Source organism: Electrona antarctica (genome assembly GCF_951216825.1).
Source record: "Electrona antarctica genome assembly, chromosome: 1".
In the NCBI taxonomy this organism is placed as follows: domain Eukaryota; kingdom Metazoa; phylum Chordata; class Actinopteri; order Myctophiformes; family Myctophidae; genus Electrona; species Electrona antarctica.
The window spans coordinates 15,073,485-15,094,069 of NC_136806.1; the positions used below are offsets into that span (position 1 = coordinate 15,073,485).

The window sequence follows — 20,585 nt, forward strand, 5'->3', positions numbered from 1 at the left end:
TTATGAGCGCGCATGCTGTTTCTTATCAGTGTGACGTCGTCTGTTAAGGCGTCTATACTATATATACTCTATGGTCTATACACAATGATTCATATGGTACATAGTGGAAAGTAGTGCATCCAGTTTGGCAGCACAGAGGAGTGTTGTTTAAACTGTAGGCCTACACAACATTAATTATGTCCTATTCCCATTTAAGTGAAGTAGGCTACTTCTGCATTGTTACGGTGCTTTGTTTTGCACTTCTCTCCTCTATTGTCATCTGCTGTGTCACATATGAGCTGTGGTCGAATGGACTTCCATGACAGATGGACTGTCTTCATTCTCCTCGGATTAACACCCTGGAAGGAGGACTGTCACTGAGTTTTAGGAGTTCAGGTAGGATTCAATGTTTCAATTCCTTCTTCCTGGAAATTACTTGTGACTTTTCTGTCTTATATAGCCTACATCAGGGGTGGGCAACTTTGACGATGTAGAGGGCCACTATATTTCCACACTCACTCCAGAGGGCCAAAAATCGTAGCAAAAATAGCAGATCTACAAGCTCAAAACGCGTTCCACTGCGACGCGTTTTGAGCTTGCAGATTGGCTATTTTTGCTATATTTGAATTGAAATCCTGAATTATTTGGGTTAGGGTGATTATTTGCTATTTTATATCAGTATTCTGATATTAACCTGAGGGCCACATTAAGTGATGGTGGGGGCCGCATGTGGCCCCCGGGCCGCCAGTTACCCATGTATGGCCTACATAGTAGTGTTAGTTCAAAAACAATTCTATCGCCAGTTTAGGCACAGGGAATTATATCCAAAGGAGCCACAGACACTTGAGGTGAATGGTAACGCAAACATTTACTGGGAAACAACAGGGGAAACTAGAAAAAGTGCCCTTCTGGGCACAGGTCTCCACCAGGAGGATAGGAGTGTGTGTGATGTTTTGCAAAATGTTTAGGAGTAATATAATCATGTTTTGTGTGTGTGTGTGTGTGTGTGTGTGTGTGTGTGTGTGTGTGTGTGTGTGTGTGTGTGTGTGTGTGTGTGTGTGTGTGTGTGTGTGTGTGTGTGTGTGTGTGTGTGTGTGTGTGTGTGTGTGTGTGTGTGTGTGTGTGTGTGTGTGTGTGTGTGTGTGTGAGAGAGTGAGAGAGAGAGACACGGCTTAGCCTGTTGTAGCGCCACCATGATTTGAAAACTGTCAAGTGGCATTTATTCCTCAGCCTAGTGGGAATATGCATGCACAGTTTCACCGCAATCGGACGCTGCGTTGAGTAGTTGTGACAAAACGGGTACAAAGCGGGCTACTCCTGAAAAGTTTAGAAGCCAATCGTAGGCAATGAAGGTGGATTATGAGAAATCAAACAAACCCGTCTTGATCACATGACTATGGAGAGCATGTGTACCGATTTGTGTGAAATTTGGATAACATCTGAAGGAGTAATATTAGAAAATGTGTTTGGGTCCATTTGTAGTATTTTGTTTGAAACTGAGCACTCCTGCGAACTTTGGAAGCCAATCTTAGCCAATCAGGATGGAGTCTGAGAAATCTGAAAGACCCGTTTTGTTGACTGGCTCTAGAGAGACTGTGTACCAATTTGCGTGATGTTTGGACAAAATCTGTAGGTGTACTGTCCAAAAACTTGTTTTGCACAAAGCGGCCTCCTGGTGGCGCTATAAGAGGACGTTCTGGAGATTTTGGGGCAGAGGTTCATCGTTGGCATCCAGGGAGTATGTGTACAAAATTTGGCATCGACCAGGTTAGCGGTGCCGGAGATTAGCTGTTCACAGACGGACGGACGGACACACGGACGGACACACGGACGGACGGAGAGCAAAACATACTCTCTCCCCATGCCTTCGGCCTGGTGGAGACAATGACGGTACACTGTTGCCATGACAATACCCAATCATTCCTGGCGACGGCGTCAACTCCGGGAGTGCCTGAGGGCTTAAGCACCCACTGACACAATAGTAAGCCAAATAGCACCCACTGACTGAAGGCTGAAGCTCCCCTCCCCCAGGTAATTTTGCACACACCTTTACGGTGTTCAGTGTTCACAGAACAGGTATTAAAATGCTAATACGGTGGCTTTGTTCCAGTGACCGCACGGTTCACACTCCTGCAGTATAGCCCTGGTCCAGTGCTTACAGCGAGTCTCTCACTGACACGGTCAGCGGAGATGCTGCTGTCTGTGTACCGTCGGCCCGTCTGTAAAGAGCCTATGAGCCGGGAGGGAGCGGAGGGGCAGCAACACAACACCGCCGGGTCATCTCAGCCAAAATATCCCAAAACAGTGTCCGGGGAACAGAATTGTTCCTTTTCCTCAGACTACTTTTACTTTAATTAAAAGGTAAGATGCAGTGGCTGTAATTGGGTCAAGGATCTTGCTTTTGTGAGCAATGGTGTACGAGATTGGTAATAAATTGGTCAAATCATGACATTGTTAGACCATCTGGCCTGGGGGAAATAAATAAATAAATCTGCGTCGTCGTCCCACGCAATTCTATCCTACCTAAAGGTAAAATCCACCCGCCGCTTATGGCTCAGCACTCTATACTTATGTGACTATTGACCATTTTGCTGTATAGAGTTCATGGTTTTTCTGCTTATTCCAATCTCTACCTTGTATACACTGTACAGTCACTGCATAAGAACATCTGCTAAATCAGGACAGGCATCTTCAACCCCCCTGTAGTAACTTTGAGGACCCTCTAGGGGTCCCGGATCCCCCGCGGAGACCCCTGTGCTAGTAAACGGTAAAAAAAAAAAACACAGGAATTACGAATAAAGTATAAAGAGTATGAAATTGTGTGTATTTGATTTGCTATACAGTATGAATTTGATGAAGATGCAACATTAACGTTTATAACTTACTGTGAATATTTCGTAATCAGCGCCTCAAACTGTGACTCCGCCCACCCCCTGGGGAAGTTGTGATTTGCGCTCGTTCACTGCAATGCAATTTGCGGCATTTTCAAAACAATATTGAGCAGAGTAGCGATTATCAAACGTATTTGCAATGCCATACGTTGAAAGATCTGTTGCCCGTGGACAAGGCACGCTACCTCCGCAAGTTAGATAGCATCGGCATAGATGTTTGTCCGTATGTGATTAAGGATTGGACCAAGTTGCATTGGCAGCCATAGAAAATTCTTACCCCAGACTAAAACCGGATGTGACGTTTTTGGGCGTTCCTGTCTAGCTTCGTGTCAGTGTATAAAGCTAATGATCAAATACAATACTGTAACTGTTTACTGTTTGTTGTATCCTCTTTAGATCATCAATGCTGAACAGTGTTGTCACCAACCAGTGTCCACAGCAGAGTTACTCCACCAACAGTACCTGACAGTTGACCCTGAAGACAGCCATGATGCTTCAGACAGGAAGCTGCCATCGTTTCTCCTTCTTATTTCTGTTGTTCACGCTTCATCTTAGTCCCACACTGGCTTACTTCCTGAAAGACTGCACTATTCTTTACTCTGACAATTTCACTGCTGGTGAAGTCGATTGTGAACATCTTAATCTCAGTAGCATACCAGATGACATTCCCAGATTTGTTATATCATTAACACTAGAGCACAATACGATCCAAAAGATACATAGGACAGATTTTTACCATCTGGCAAATCTAAGATACTTGTTCCTGAGAAATAATTCAATAACTCATGTAGATGACGGAGCTTTTGTACCTTTGGTGCAACTTAAAACGCTCTCTATGGATTATAACAAACTAACAACACTGACAGACAACATGTTTCAGGGATTGTCTAACCTCTTGATACTGAACTTGAATTTTAACAATATCCAATTCCTCAACCCTGCAGCCTTCCAGTCACTCACCAGCTTACAGGAACTAAGTCTGAAGTGCACTCAAATGACAGATATTATCACTGTCTTACAACTACCAAGCTTACAGGTGCTGAACGTTGCAATTGATGAGTTAGAGTCTTTTCAGTCAAAAGATCTGCCATTAAACATGTCCTCTGAGCTCAGGGAGTTGAAAGTGAAGTCAAAGTCAATAAAAATGTTCAGCATCACAACAGCTGTATTTCCACATCTTAAGACAATCGACCTGTCACAGTGCTGTAATGGTACTGGATGGGAGTGGGACATACCAGACAAGTATTTTCTAAAGAATATAACTAAGGTGTATTTGTATTTGATTGGTTCTAATATATCTTATAAAAACACCAGAAAGGCTCTACAGAGCCTTGATTCACTAGATAACCTACACCTACATCAGTTTTACACTATTATAGACAGAGATCTCTTAAATATAATCTGCAAAATACCCACACTGAGGACACTCAGTGTAGGTAACATCAATGACAGCCTTAGTGAAATACTGTCACCTTGTACTCAGCTTACCAACCTGGATCTATCATTTAATGGCCTGACTGAACTGTCTAAGGATTCAATAAAACAAATGAACCAACTGAGTCAACTGAGCCAACTGAACCTCGCATTCAACCACTTTTCCAAAGTGCCAGACGAAGTTAAGAATCTCTCCATGCTTCAAATCCTTGACCTGAGTTTCAATCGTATTAATGATTTAAGCTGCTCAGACTTCTTATATTTAACCAGACTCACACAACTCCATCTACATCACAACAGAATTATTGACCTCGAACAGTGTGTTTTTCAACATCTTAATGAGTTAAAGGTTCTAACTGTGAATAGCAATTTAATTATCTGGTATGGCCCCGCATTCAGGATTGGCCTACACAAACTAGTATATATGGATATAACAACATCTCACCTCGAAAGGGATTTCATTAGTCTGAAATCACTCAAGCACTTACACATTGAATACTATCCCGATCCATATGGACGATGGAACAACACCATTTATGAAGGACTAGATGAACTTGAAACACTTTATCTAAATTTTAAAGACAAAATTACATATTCACCTCCCCATGAGTTACAATGGCAAAACTATAATAATACCACCTTACTACAGAGCCTGAAGAGGTTAATATTAGAATTCCGTCCAAACGACAAGCTTGCATATATCGTATGGAACATGCTCTCAGATATGAAACATTTGGATTATTTGGAAGTTGTCCATGGTAAACAACCAGATCCAGACTCATTACAATATGTACCACAGCTGAAGACACTTTCATTAACAAGCTGTAATTTGACGTCCCTGGATTTCCTGGCACACGCCAATCTGACTCAACTCTCCTGGCTGGACTTGAGCCAGAATGAGTTGACGGTGATCAATGTCTCTGTGTTCAGTTCCCTCCCTGCTCTCAGGTTTATTAAAATGAATGACAACCCTTTAGCTTGCGATTGTTCTAATGCTGACTTTCAGCAGTGGATGCAGAACAACAACCAAACACTGGTAGTTGACGCTCACCGCTACATGTGTGGCTTTCCTCTGGCTAAAAAGGGAACCAGGTTTCTGGACTTTGACTATCATTCATGTTGGGTGGACGTTAGCTTCATCTGCTTCATTTCCTCCACTTGTGTGATTGTGCTAATTCTGCTCACATCCTTCACCTACCACTTCCTGAGGCTGCATCTTTTCTATGCCTACTACCTCTTCCTGGCCTTCCTTTATGATGCCAAGGAAAGAAAGAAGGGGTCTCCTCAGCGCTACGATGCCTTCATCTCCTACAACGTTCACGATGAGCTCTGGGTTTACAGAGAAATGCTTCCAGTGCTGGAGGGAGAGCAGGGCTGGAAACTATGTCTGCACCACAGAGACTTCCCACCAGGTATAAACCTCTCTGTCTCTAAGTAATACTGTAATTATTTAAATCCGTCTGTCTTTTTCTGTCCAACATTTGTAAGCAGGTAGATTATGTCTGAATCTACCTGTCTCTCAAGAAGAAGTGAAATAGTTTTGAACATGGTTTGAATAACGTGTTTTGTTTCCAGGTAAACCCATCATAGAGAACATTGCAGATGCCATCTATGGCAGCAGAAAGATCATCTGTGTAATCAGCCATCATTACCTGGAGAGTGAATGGTGCTCTAGAGAGATCCAGATGGCCAGGTGAGGGCAGTATTGCTCATGTTATGGGCCCTATACAGTCAGTGGCACTGTAGCAGCTCTCAGCACATAGTTGCAGAATTATAGTGCAATGATGAATTTACTTGATTGATTTAAATAAATGTAGTCTCCTGTAGTTGTCTATTGGAGGTTTTTGTCATTGTACATTTGCACGTACTGTATGTGAAATCTGTCCTCTGCATTTACCATCCTAACTATTAGGAGCACTTTATTGTGGTTAAAAAGCAGCAGTTGGGGGTTAAGTAGTCTTGTGTAGCCAGACAATTAACTGTTCCACAATCTCCAAATGCTGGAACTACAGCTCCTGAAATCCGAGGCAGGAAGCTGTCATCTTGTTTGTCATTTCCGTTCACAAAACACAGCTTAATTAATATTTACATTGTCATTTCCATTACTGCTAAGCAGCAAGCTGTATGCTTTGATGATTTTGATTTATATTAGGATACATTTGTGTGACTCTAAAGACGAAACCGAAGTGAGGAGGATAAGATTCTCATCCGCTTTATCACATGATAATTTTCAGAGCCTTGCTTTTGCTCAGGCCTCACAGACATCACAATTATGGGCACTTTACAGGAGAATTACATGTAATTAAATTGTAATCAAATTCAGAATGTTCAAATGTTCAAATCTAAAACATTCACTTAAAAGTGAGAATTGTAACTGGCATGTTAATACGACTATAAATATGAATCATATGTCAGATGTATTCCGACATCATTTCACAGGGATTACAAAACCACTGTTGTTAAATCATGTCAGCTGATGGTGTAAAGCAGTGGTTCTCAAAGTATGATCCGGGGACCCCCAGGGGTCCTTGAAGGGGTTCCAGGGGGTCCCCAACTAAAGTAGTTGATACAGCATGACAATCACTATAGGCTTTGATAATACCACTGCTGCACGGGGAACCATGTTGGCTAAAAGTCAGAGGTGTTGAAGATAACTCTTCTTCTTGGTCATTATGTATAATGCTTTATGTAACTGTCCATATAAATGTCCCCTGGTCTCCTGTGTGCAGCTACCGTCTGTTTGATGAACAGAAGGACGTGCTGATCCTGGTGTTTCTGGAGGACATTCCAGCCCACCAGTTGTCTCCCTACTATCACATGAAGAGGCTGGTGAAGAGACAGACCTACCTGAGCTGGTCCCATGCTGGACAGCACCCTGGACTGTTCTGGCAGAACCTACGCAGAGCTCTGGACACACCAGACGCTGATCTGGGTTTGAATGAATAATCTATGTATCTGTATACATTGTACATAGGAATGATGGACTATTTTGTGTCAAATGACCCAAATAGGTTACTGATAAATGGTAGCTGGTCTGCCCAGATACCTGTCAAGCTACTGCTTGCTCTAGTCAGTGATGCCCATGGACACTAGCCTGGCTAAACCCCTCCCCCCGCGCCAGATTTGCAACCCTCCTGGCAGAATGAAATGTTGTCCAGCAGGGGGAGTGTGTTTACCCAGGCTACATGGACACAACACCAGAGGGAGTTTATCCCTGACCTCATTCCCCCAAAATTGGGCTCAAACATGGGGGAAATTCTATACTGTCACCAATAATTGGAATGCCCTTATACCAACCCTCAAGTAAAGTGTCTATTTCTAAAAGCCTTTCAGAATGAAATTAACCCACAACCAAATTGAATGCATTGCTGTCTGCTGTTTAATTATTGTAGTAGACACTGAACATTATTAGGTTATTCTCATAACCTCATTTCAATGAATGAAACAGTTTCAAAACAGTGACAACAGAGTGAATTATTTCACGGCTAACATGGGGTAAGAGCAATATTAATATATAATATATGAGCATATATATAAAACTGGAATTGGAATATTGCTTCATCATATTCGATGTATCCTGAAAGCTACACTATTGTATCGTTTTCCCATATACTCTATCTATGAGATCAATGTTTTTTGTTTTTGTTAATTTGTAGATTATTCTCATGACAAAATAAACAAATCCAATCTGTTTGTGGGTTGTTCATGAGGAAATATCTGATCTCTACTAACTCTTTAATCATTTACAAACATGAAAAAATAAACAAATAATCAAATCCAAAGTGTTTTTCTTATTTTATTAATGCTTAAGTTGCTTATACAACTCGTGACATAGAAGTTGTAGTTATATTCTACTGTAGAGTTAGTGTTTTTAGACCTGACCAAATGACCATATACTATATGTTAAGATGTTTCTACGGTATTTGATTGTAAATGTTTACTTAGATAGAGGTCTAGATGCTGACACACGGATATATTTCCTCTTCATGTATACTGTATCAGAACATCAGTGTACAGTAAACACATGTATACTGTATCAGAACATCAGTGTACAGTAAACACATGGATACTATCAGAACATCAGTGTACAGTAAACACATGGATACTGTATCAGAACATCAGTGTACAGTAAACACATGTATACTGTATCAGAACATCAGTGTACAGTAAACACATGTATACTGTATCATTCATCAGTGTACAGTAAACACATGTATACTGTATCAGAACATCAGTGTACAGTAAACACATGTATACTGTATCAGAACATCAGTGTACAGTAAACACATGTATACTGTATCAGAACATCAGTGTACAGTAAACACATGTATACTGTATCAGAACACCAGTGTACAGTAAACACATGTATACTGTATCAGAACATCAGTGTACAGTAAACACATGTATACTGTATCAGAACACCAGTGTACAGTAAACACATGTATACTGTATCAGAACACCAGTGTACAGTAAACACATGTATACTGTATCAGAACATCAGTGACAGTATGAAGCCATCATACTCTGGGTTCAGGCAGAAATATCCACTTCAAACCTTCAATTCATCTGAACCCACAAGTAACACAGAACTGTGTGAAGGTCTCCATAAAACAAGGTTTGTTGGTCCAGTAGAGATCCTCTTTGAGGGGCGCTAGCCCCTCCTATAGAGGGTATGCGCGTGACATCATCATCATACCCGGAAGTTATGCGGGAACGCCTACTGAGTGGCAAAACACTACTTTATGGCCTTGAGAGCCCATACATCCAAACAGAAAAGTCCTATCTGATTGCATTAGACGATGTTAAGCGACGTTAAACTCTATTTCCCATTCACTTTATGCATGCGCATACCCTCTATATCCAGCTTTTGGTGTGTGTCCACAAACTTTGTCCTACACAAACATCAAATTCCCATTGACAATGAATGGACAATTTTACGTCATAATGTTTGAGCAAATAGACAGTGTCTATTTTACGTCATGATGATGTACGATGATAAGAGCCCCCCTCACATCACATGGGTGTGATTTTGTTTTACCTCATACAGTTGTATTGTGATTCTTCATTATGTTGCGATTCTGTGATTCAACGATTGTTGCGATTAGATATTACAATGTTTTCAGTGGCGTGCACAGATAGACACTAGGGGATGCTAGAGCACCACCTGCCCTTGCCCTCTGGACGGCAATGTGCCCTTTTGAAGAAAAAAAAGACAAACTTTTTTTTGTATAGTATGTGGACCGTGGTGACATTGATCAATTCTTGATTTAAAAAAAAAGCTTCTAATATATTATTCATGCCCCAAAATCTATAAATCTCACACTATTAAGGCAACCGGACGGTTCCACGCGCTGCACAAGGTGCCCTTTCTTACTTGAGCACCTGCCCCTCTAAATGTCTGTGCACGCCACTGAATGTTTTGCTATATCTTCCCCAAAATGATTAGCTTTTTTTTATACTACAACATTAAAAAACAATTGTGAACAATATAAACCATGACAAGTTGTATCATACACTTCAATGCAGCCAGATAACATCACTCAATCTTTCTAACATGAAAATAAATACAAACAATCATTTGTTTTTAGTTTTTTCCTACTATAGTTGTAAGGACCAATTCTGCTCCAACCCATTTTGACCTGATATCAGATTCTAAAAATGTCTTCTACATCCTGAGCTTTCTAAAAAAGCTATGTTTCTATGTCAGTCGTTCTTCGATTTTTCAAAAATAGCAGACCTACAAGCTCGTAGCGCGCCACTCGGTGGCGCGCTATGAGCTTGTAGATCTGCTATTTTTCAATAGCTAAAGCATAACATAATGCTAACACCAAAAGGGGTTCCCGCCCAAAATGGGTTAACTGTAAGTGCCTAGAATTGGAGTACAGCATGTCACAAGAGGACAACAATGAGTACAAAGTGTACAAACATGACTATTGTTTCTTAGGTTTCGTAGGTAGGCTTATACTAGGCCTCTATAGTATTAGTAGCCGAGCAGACACTTTTCATCCAGAGATGACTTACAGTCACAGACTTACAGTAGGCAAGGCAAACAAATGCATCAAATGCACAGACAGTGTACTTACTTACTTTTTACTTAGGCCTTTGTATTCCTTTCGGAACATAGGCCATTGATGAGTCGTTTCCACCCTCGTCTGTCTTGCGCCATCCTCTCCAGCTGTTTCCACGTCAGTCCCTTCTGTTTGACATCTAGCTCTGTGCTCCTTCTCCAGGTGTAGTGCAGACAGTGTAGTGCCTCAGTAAACTAGGGTCATAGGTAAACCAAGAACGCATCAGTCTTAACAGTCTAATATCAGGAAATAAATAATCTGTGCATTGAAACTTCACAAACATTGAAATTGCATATTATGTTTAACCTTTACATAAGACTGCATGGTCGTCGGGGGTTAGTAGGTCAAGCGCTGCAGGCCAACGGTGGAATCTTGTTGTCCTATAGTTCCTCTAAAGTGGAGCATTTCTGCATTTTCGGGGTGCTTGATCCTCTTTCACTAGTTGTCACCTTGTGTTATTTCTGAGGTGTAGCTGAGCTGTGGTCAAATAATGGACTTCATTCCTGAATCCTGTCTGAGTAAAACACTGGAAGGATGGTTGTGACTGACGTTTAGGAGTTCAGGTAGGATTCAATATTATAATTCCTTCATCCAGGAAAAGTATATATCTTATATAATGGGGATAATGTCCTTGCTATGTTACAGGAGTAGTTCACCCCAAAAAAATGCGTATCAATTTCGCACCCCATGAAGCCATAGTTGATCTTGTCTCTAAACTAATACAACTTTTCTGTACAGTAATAAATTACGTTTTCCCAATTCTAGTTAAAAAAAACTATTATTGAGACCACTTTCCTCTCGGTCCTCGGTCCTCAGTCCATGTGCAGTGTTGATTTCGTCGACTAAAGACGAAAAAATTTCGTCGACTACCTTTTTTCACTGACGAAAACTAAATGGAAACTAAATTAAAACTAAGCTAAGACTAAATATACTGACAACAAATAAAAACGAGACTAAAATGTTTGGAAGGGACCAGTGGACAAGAGATCCAGTATAAATCATTTTACACTTGGTTGCATGCTGACAATAGCAGATCTACAAGCTCTACAAGCTTGTTGTCACTCATGTTTTTGTAACGTATTTCTCTTGACCACAAATGTGATTTACATAGCATGTTGTTTAGACAGATGCTAGGTTGATTGTTTGTAATATAAACTGGTAGCAACACGTAGGGGTTAGGAATAACGTGTGAAGAGTACATGGTTTATCTATTTGATTTGTTATTGTGCTATGACAGGGGTTCTCAACCCGTGGGTCGCGACCCCTCGGGGGGTCGCCAAAATATTTTAGGGGGTCCCCAAATTATTTTCAAAAAATAAAAGATTTTTTTTTAAATTTTATTTTCACGATTTTTCAAAAATAGCAGACCTACAAGCTCGTAGCGCGCCACTCGGTGGCGCGCTATGAGCTTGTAGATCTGCTATTTTTCAATAGCTAAATTATAACAATGCATAAAACACCAAAAGGGGTTCCCGCCCAAAATGGTTTAAGGTTATTGTAGCAGTCAATTTATATTGGGGGTCGGGAGGGGGCGGGGCGGGGGTCCCGAGACATTGCCAAAGCATTTCCGGGGGTCCCCGGACAAAAACGTTGAGAACCCCTGTGCTATGATACCAGTAAGACGCCTGAGGGCGAGAAGCCACCTCGCGTGCACGCATCCGTCTGGGTGACAGCAGACTGCTGGGCGCGGCTGCACTAATAACTTTGGGGCAGGCCCGTCTCGAGTTTAAATGGACAGGTATCAGTCAAAAGGGAGACATCGAAGAGGAAGGACGGGTGGGGGGGATCAACATATGGAATGTCAGAACAGGTCAGCTCCATATATGGAGATCTACAGGTTTGAGGTCAGATGCTGGCAAATATTGATGACATCAGGGATCTCCATATATGGGCTTAATATTGATTACATCAGGGATCTCCATCCCTGATGATGTCACGTGATGTCACATGCTCCATCCCTGATGATGTCACATGCTCTCTCACCTGGGGTGTGACACAGTGACGGGAAATGTGCAATTCCCTAGTTCACTCAACAATTATTTTAAGAAAATGATTATGAACCATGAACTTGATGGCCATCAGTGAAGTGAAGTGAAAGAGGCTAAATGGGGAAGTTGACAAGTAATCCATGAACCTTTGAGTTTTTTCTGTGTATTTAAAAGTTTACATTTGAATGTCCAACATGTGTACATATTTTTTGAGTGGTGCAAACCACTCCAAAAACTGGCTTTGTACCCGTGTACCCGTGTATCCGTGTTTGTTCGTACCAAAAAAACGAGCATGGTTGCTATGGTTAGCAACTGTACGTGGCCCCACGCACAGGTGAGCATGGTTGCTATGGTTAGTGTGTGACGTCACTGCACCACTCAGTTCACACAGGTGTGATTTTTTAAGTTATTGTTGTAGTTGAGTCCCAACAGATCTATGTATAGTTAAAGATCAAATAAAAGGTTACATGTGTACTGTAACTGTTTTATTGTTGTATCCTGACCTCTTTAGATCATCAATGCTGAACAGTGTTGTCACCAACCAGTGTCCACAGCAGAGTTACTCCACCAACAGTACCTGACAGTTGACCCTGAAGACAGCCATGATGCTACAGACAGGAAGATGCCATTGTTTCTCCTTCTTATTTCTGTTGTTCACGCTTCATCTTAGTCCCACACTGGCTTACTTCCTGAAAAACTGCACTATTCTTTACTCTGACAATTTCACTGCTGGTGAAGTCGATTGTCAACATCTTAATCTCAGTAGCATACCAGATGACATTCCCAGATTTGTTATATCATTAACACTAGAGGGAAATTATATCCAAAAGATACACAGGACAGATTTTTACCATCTGTCAAATCTTAGATACTTGCACCTGGGATATAATTCAATAACTCATGTAGATGACGGGGCTTTTGTCCCTTTGGTGCAACTTAAAACGCTCTATATGGATTATAACAAACTAACAACACTGACAGACAACATGTTTCAGGGACTGTCTAACCTCTTGATACTGAGCTTGAATTTTAACAATATCCAATTCCTCAACCCTGCAGCCTTCCAGTCACTCACCAGCTTACAGGAACTAAGTCTGAAGTGCACTCAAATGACAGATATTATCACTGTCTTACAACTACCAAGCTTACAGGTGCTGAACGTTGCAATTGATGAGTTAGAGTCTTTTCAGTCAAAAGATCTGCCATTAAACATGTCCTCTGAGCTCAGGGAGTTGAAAGTGAAGTCAAAGTCAATAAAAACGTTCAGTATCACAACAGCTGTGTTTCCATATCTTAAGACAATTGACCTGTCATACTGCTGTAATGGTACTGGATGGGAGTGGGACATACCAGACAAGTATTTTCTAAAGAATATAACTAAGGTGTATTTGATTGGTTCTAATATATCTTATAAAAACACCAGAAAGGCTCTACAGAGCCTTGATTCACTAGATAACCTACACCTATGTCTGTTTCACACTATTATAGACAGAGATCTCTTAAATATAATCTGCAAAATACCCACACTGAGGACACTCAGTGTAGGTAACATCAATGACAGCCTTAGTGAAATACTGTCACATTGTACTCAGCTTACCAATCTGGACCTATCAAATAATCACCTGACTGAACTGTCTAAGGATTCAATAAAACAAATGAACCAACTGAGTCAACTGAGCCAACTGAACCTCGCATTCAACCACTTTTCCAAAGTGCCAGACGAAGTTAAGAATCTCTCCATGCTTCAAATCCTTGACCTGAGTTTCAATCGTATTAATGATTTAAGCTGCTCAGACTTCTTATATTTAACCAGACTCACACAACTCCATCTACATCACAACAGAATTATTGACCTCGAACAGTGTGTTTTTCAACATCTTAATGAGTTAAAGGTTCTAACTGTGAATAGCAATTTAATTATCTGGTATGGCCCCGCATTCAGGATTGGCCTACACAAACTAGTATATATGGATATAACAACATCTCACCTCGAAAGGGATTTCATTAGTCTGAAATCACTCAAGGACTTGTACATTGAATACTATACCAATGAATATGAACAATGGAACAACAACTTTTATGAAGGACTAGATGAACTTGATACACTTCATCTAAATTTTAAAGACGACCACGTCAAAATGACATCTTCACCTCCCCATGAGTTACAAAACTATAATAATACCACCTTACTACAGAGCCTGAAGAGTTTAAGATTAGAATTCCGTCCAAACGACAAGCTTGCATATATCGTATGGAACATGCTCTCAGATATGAAACATTTGGATTATTTGAAAGTTGTCCATGGTAAACAACCAGACCCAGACTCATTACAATATGTACCACAGCTGAAGACACTTTCATTAACAAGCTGTAATTTGACGTCCCTGGATTTCCTTGCACAAGCCAATCTGACTCAACTCTCCTGGCTGGACTTGAGCCAGAATGAGTTGATGGTGATCAATGTCTCTGTGTTCAGTTCCCTCCCTGCTCTCAGGTTTATTAAAATGAATGACAACCCTTTAGCTTGTGATTGTTCTAATGCTGACTTTCTGCAGTGGATGCAGAACAACAACCAAACACTGGTAGTTGACGCTCACCGCTACATGTGTGGCTTTCCTCTGGATAAAAAGGGAACCAGGTTTCTGGACTTTGACTATCATTCATGTTGGGTGGACGTTAGCTTCATCTGCTTCATTTCTTCCACTTGTGTGATTGTGCTAACTCTGCTCACATCCTTCACCTACCACTTCCTGCGTTTGCATCTTTTCTATGCCTACTACCTCTTCCTGGCCTTCCTTTATGATGCCAAGGAAAGAAAGAAGGGGTCTCCTCAACGCTACGATGCCTTCATCTCCTACAACGTTCACGATGAGCTCTGGGTTTACAGAGAAATGCTTCCAGTGCTGGAGGGAGAGCAGGGCTGGAAACTCTGTCTGCACCACAGAGACTTCCCACCAGGTACAAACCTCTCTGTCTCTAACTAATACTGTATATGTAAATTATGTCTGTCTATCTATCAAGAAGTTAAATAGTTTTGAATGTGGTGTGAATAATGTCTGTGTGTTTTGTTTCCAGGTAAACCCATCATAGAGAACATTGCAGATGCCATCTATGGCAGCAGAAAGATTATCTGTGTGATCAGCCATCATTACCTGGAGAGTGAATGGTGCTCTAGAGAGATCCAGATGGCCAGGTGGGGGCAGTAATGTTGATGTCATAGCCCAATGATTAATTGGATTGATTTTGATTCATTTAGACATCTTTAGTTATAAAGGTCAAGGTAAACTTTATTGTCCACAAGGGAAATTTGTCTTGGTCTTTCACCCCTGCTGCAGCCACATACAATGCATTAATGACTACTATTGCTTGTGTTATGAAGTGAAGTATTGTAATCAGACTGTGTTATTATACAAAGTGTATACTGTGTGTATACAGTATATAGTCTCTGCCCTGTAGCAGGTCATTATAAATAAAACTGTCCATACAACTTGACTGAGTGTAAATGTCCTCTGGTCTCCTGTGTGCAGCTACCGTCTGTTTGATGAACAGAAGGACGTGTTGATCCTGGTGTTTCTGGAGGACATTCCAGCCCACCAGTTGTCTCCCTACTATCACATGAAGAGGCTGGTGAAGAGACAGACCTACCTGAGCTGGTCCCATGCTGGACAGCACCCTGGACTGTTCTGGCAGAACCTACGCAGAGCTCTGGACACACCTCACGCTGACCTGGGCTTGAATGAATAATGTATGTAGCTGAATACATTGCACAATGCACATAGGCTACATTGTTACAAATGATGGATATTTTGTGTCAAATTACCCAAATAGGTTACTGGTAAATGGTACTGTAGCTGGTCTTTAAGATACTTGGGGGTTCACTGCCCACATACCTGTCAATCTACTGGACGTAACACCAGAGGGAGTTTATCCCTGACCTCATTCCCCCACAATTGGGCTCAAACATGGGGGACATTCTATACTGTCACCTTGAATGCCCTTACCAACCCTCATGCTGACCCAAAACGGATGAATAGAGACAGTGTAGTGACTCAGTAATCTAGGATCAAAGGTCAACCAAGATCCTATAGCATCAGCCTTAACAGTATAAGGCTGGAGAATGGCTTAGGGTTGATGACTTGCAATGGACCTGGTCTACAAGATTTGCTACACCACTAAGATGCCCTCCTGGAGACCCCTACAACTCAGCTTGTCACTAAGGGCGGCAGGGCCTTTGCAACCAGGGCCTCCTGGAATGCCCTACATACTGACCTAAGATGTGCAAAATCAGTATCCACGTTTAAATCTGTCCTGAAAACCCACCTTTTATGTTAAAGCCTTTTCTTAACTGTCATTTTTGTATTATTATGTATGTTTTGTATTTGTATGCCTGCTATTGCATGGATTGATCTTTTGTTGTTCTCTTTTGATGTAAAGCACTTTGACTTTGTCTATAAATGTGCTATATAAATAAAATTAATTATACGTACCTGTCAAAATACTTCCTTAATGTTAACGAAGTCCATGATCACAACACCAGAGGCAGTTCAACAAACGACGTGCAACCCAGATTCGACTCGAACAAGGGATTGAATAAATTTCGCTCCTACTGTATGCCACTAAAATGTGTAACGCCCTACCAACAGCCATTAAGAAATGTGAATCCCTAGACTCCTTCAAAACTGCTCTCAAAGAGCACTTACGGACGGCTGCAATTCGAAACTGCCCCCCCCCCCACTATTTTCCAAACTGTACATGTTTTTCCCTTTTCTTTAACCGTATATGATGATTTCCTTTTCCCCCCCATATAAGTGTATATTTGTACGTCTTTAAATGTTCTAATGAATTGAAAATGGAGAACCCTAAACAGGTCTTAGTGCTTTTTCTCGAATCATCCTCGTAGCAGTTTTTGTATGGACCTGTGCTTTTGTTTGAAATGTACCGTGAATAAAGATTTCAATCAATCAATCTAATATAAAAAATAAATAATCTGTACATTCATCAAAACATCAAAATTAAAATGTATTCTTAAGCTTTGCATAAGAGTCCTGATAGTTTCTGTCTTAGTTCCACTGAACTGAAGCATTTCTGCATTTTTACAGTGCTTCCTCTTTCACTATTTGTCACCTCATGTTATTTCTGAGGCATTAGCTGAGCTGTGGTCAAATGGACTTAATTTCTGTCTGAGTGAAACACTGGAAGGATGGTTGTTGTCACTGACGTTTGGTGTTCAGGTAGGATTCAATATTATAATTCCTTCATCCAGGAAAGTATAATTGTGATTTTCTTTTGTTAATATCTTATAGGGATAATGTCCTTTCTATGTTACAGGAGTAGTTCACCCTAAAAAATAACTTTATTTCCTATCAATTACACACCCCATGTTGAAACCTTGAATTCATGCAGATGTGTATTGTGTATGCAGTGGATAGGCCTGCTTTTGTAGATCTCATAATTCACTTCCAACAGCAACAATGTGGAAAAAACACCACAAGAATTTGAAAGCCACGACATAATAAAAAAAATGTATTATTAATTACCTTAGTAGGCCTACGAGCCATTCGAAATTGCACATCATTGATATCAATCTGCCTGCATGGACAAATCCTTGCAAGTGCAAAGTTCCAATTCAAATTGTAGCTCAAGGGGAGAGAGCAAAGTGAGAGAGCAAAGTCCGTCGGGGTCGGGAGTCGAACCTGCGGCACGCATCCAGCCAAGGTGCTGGATGCGTGCTTTTATGCTACAGTGCTACAGTGAGTGAGAACGTTGCCCAATAATATTGATTATACTGTACATCCCGCAACATTTCCTAAGCAGAAATGTGACACGTTACGAGCTTGCCTGGCAATGCCACCTATTATCTGCATGTTCACGTTTTGGCTAGCTGGCTGGTGGCAGGATGGCAGACATGCAGGCAGGCAGGGATCCCATGTAGGTAATTCAGCTGTCATGGCAGTACCAAGACCAATGTTCTATCTGTGCTTGTAGCAACTCATAATGTAATAACTGCTCATAATGTAATAAGGGCTCATAAGGGCTCAACTCGAATATCGGCTCGTTCCTGTTGCAATTAACACAGGCGCGCCATTAATGGCGGTGAAGCACAATCTTGTGTAATATTGCTTAATAATTATGAAACATGCGCTACGCTCTACGTCCGGCCAGGGAAATTCCCCCCTGTCACGTGAAAAGAAGCAGCTTGGACTCCTGAAGGAGGCATGAGGTCAGTCCGCTGCCCCCCCCCCCCCCCCCCCCCCAGGTTGGCAGAGGAAGTGTAGCGCCCAGGATTACATTAGATAATTGGCACTGGGTGAAAAAAACTGGGTTGCAAAATCATGGGATAAAAATTATAAGAAAAAAAGAATAATAATAATAATTATGAAACATGAACTTGATGACCATCAGTGAAGTGAGAGATCGAGGCTAAATGGGGAAGTTGACAGAGTAATCCATGACCTTTTGAGAGTTTTCTGTGTATTTAAAAGTTGGACATCTGAATGTGACAGGATGACAATGTAATGGGACAAGTCTGTACACGTAATGCTATGGTCCTTTAAAGCAGGGGTTCTCAACGTTTTTGGCCGGGGACCCCCGAAAATGCTTTGGCAACGTCTCGGGACCCCCGCCCCGCCCCCTCCCAACCCCCAATATAAATTGACTGCTACAATAACCTTAAACCATTTTGGGCGGGAACCCCTTTTGGTGTTTTAAGCATTGTTATAATTTAGCTATTTAAAAATAGCAGATCTACAAGCTCATAGTGCGCCACCGAGTGGCGCGCTATGAGCTTGTAGATCTGCTATTTTTGAAAAATCGTGATTTTTTTTTTTTTTTTTTGAAAATAATTTGGGGCCCTTCTAAAATAATTTGGCGACCCCCCGAGGGGTCGCGACCCACGGGTTGAGAACCCCTGCTTTAAAGGGAACATGAGTCATGTGGAATATAGACTGAGAATATTATGTAGATTTACAGATCAAATAAAGGGTTACATGTGTACTGTAACTGTTGTCTCCTCTTTAGATCATCAATGCTGAACAGTGTTGTCACCAACCAGTGTCCACAGCAGAGTTACTCCACCAACAGTACCTGACAGTTGACCCTGAAGACAGCCATGATGCTACAGACAGGAAGCTGCCATTGTTTCTCCTTCTTATTTCTGTTGTTCACGCTTCATCTTAGTCCCACACTGGCTTACTTCCTGAAAGACTGCACTATTCTTTACTCTGACAATTTCACTGCTGGTGAAATCGATTGTCAACATCTTAATCTCAGTAGCATACCAGATGACATTCCCAGATTTGTTATATCATTAACACTAGAGGGAAATTATATCCAAAAGATACACAGGACAGATTTTTACCATCTGTCAAATCTTAGATACTTGTACCTGGGATATAATTCAATAACTCATGTAGATGACGGGGCTTTTGTCCCTTTGGTGCAACTTAAAACGCTCTATATGGATTATAACAAACTAACAACACTGACAGACAACATGTTTCAGGGACTGTCTAACCTCTTGATACTGAGCTTGAATTTTAACAATATCCAATTCCTCAACCCTGCAGCCTTCCAGTCACTCACCAGCTTACAGGAACTAAGTCTGAAGTGCACTCAAATGACAGATATTATCACTGTCTTACAACTACCAAGCTTACAGGTGCTGAACGTTGCAATTGATGAGTTAGAGTCTTTTCAGTCAAAAGATCTGCCATTAAACATGTCCTCTGAGCTCAGGGAGTTGAAAGTGAAGTCAAAGTCAATAAAAACGTTCAGTATCACAACAGCTGTGTTTCCATATCTTAAGACAATTGACCTGTCATACTGCTGTAATGGTACTGGATGGGAGTGGGACATACCAGACAAGTATTTTCTAAAGAATATAACTAAGGTGTGTTTGATTGGTTCTAATATATCTTATAAAAACATCAGAAAGGCTCTACAGAGCCTTGATTCACTAGATAACCTATACCTATATCTGTTTTACACTATTATAGACAGAGATCTCTTAAATATAATCTGCAAAATACCCACACTGAGGACACTCAGTGTAGGTAACATCAATGACAGCCTTAGTGAAATACTGTCACATTGTACTCAGCTTACCAACCTGGATCTATCAATTAATGGCCTGACTGAACTGTCTAAGGATTCAATAAAACAAATGAACCAACTGAGTCAACTGAGCCAACTGAACCTCGCATTCAACCACTTTTCCAAAGTGCCAG

At 41.1% G+C, this 20,585-nt stretch overlaps 1 protein-coding gene across 1 annotated transcript; it reads left to right on the forward strand.

Annotated features, from left to right (window-relative positions):
* Nucleotides 1-14,630: 14,630 nt before the first annotated feature.
* On the forward strand, nt 14,631-16,549 carry LOC306915677 (toll-like receptor 13; the record flags this gene model as incomplete). The annotated part of the gene is made up of 3 exons (XM_079493182.1): nt 14,631-15,318; nt 15,436-15,553; nt 15,888-16,549. 3 exons carry the CDS (start codon nt 14,631-14,633, stop codon nt 16,102-16,104), a joined length of 1,023 nt encoding a protein of 340 aa, XP_079349308.1. The 3' UTR covers nt 16,105-16,549.
* Between the last annotated feature and the right edge of the window lie 4,036 nt (nt 16,550-20,585).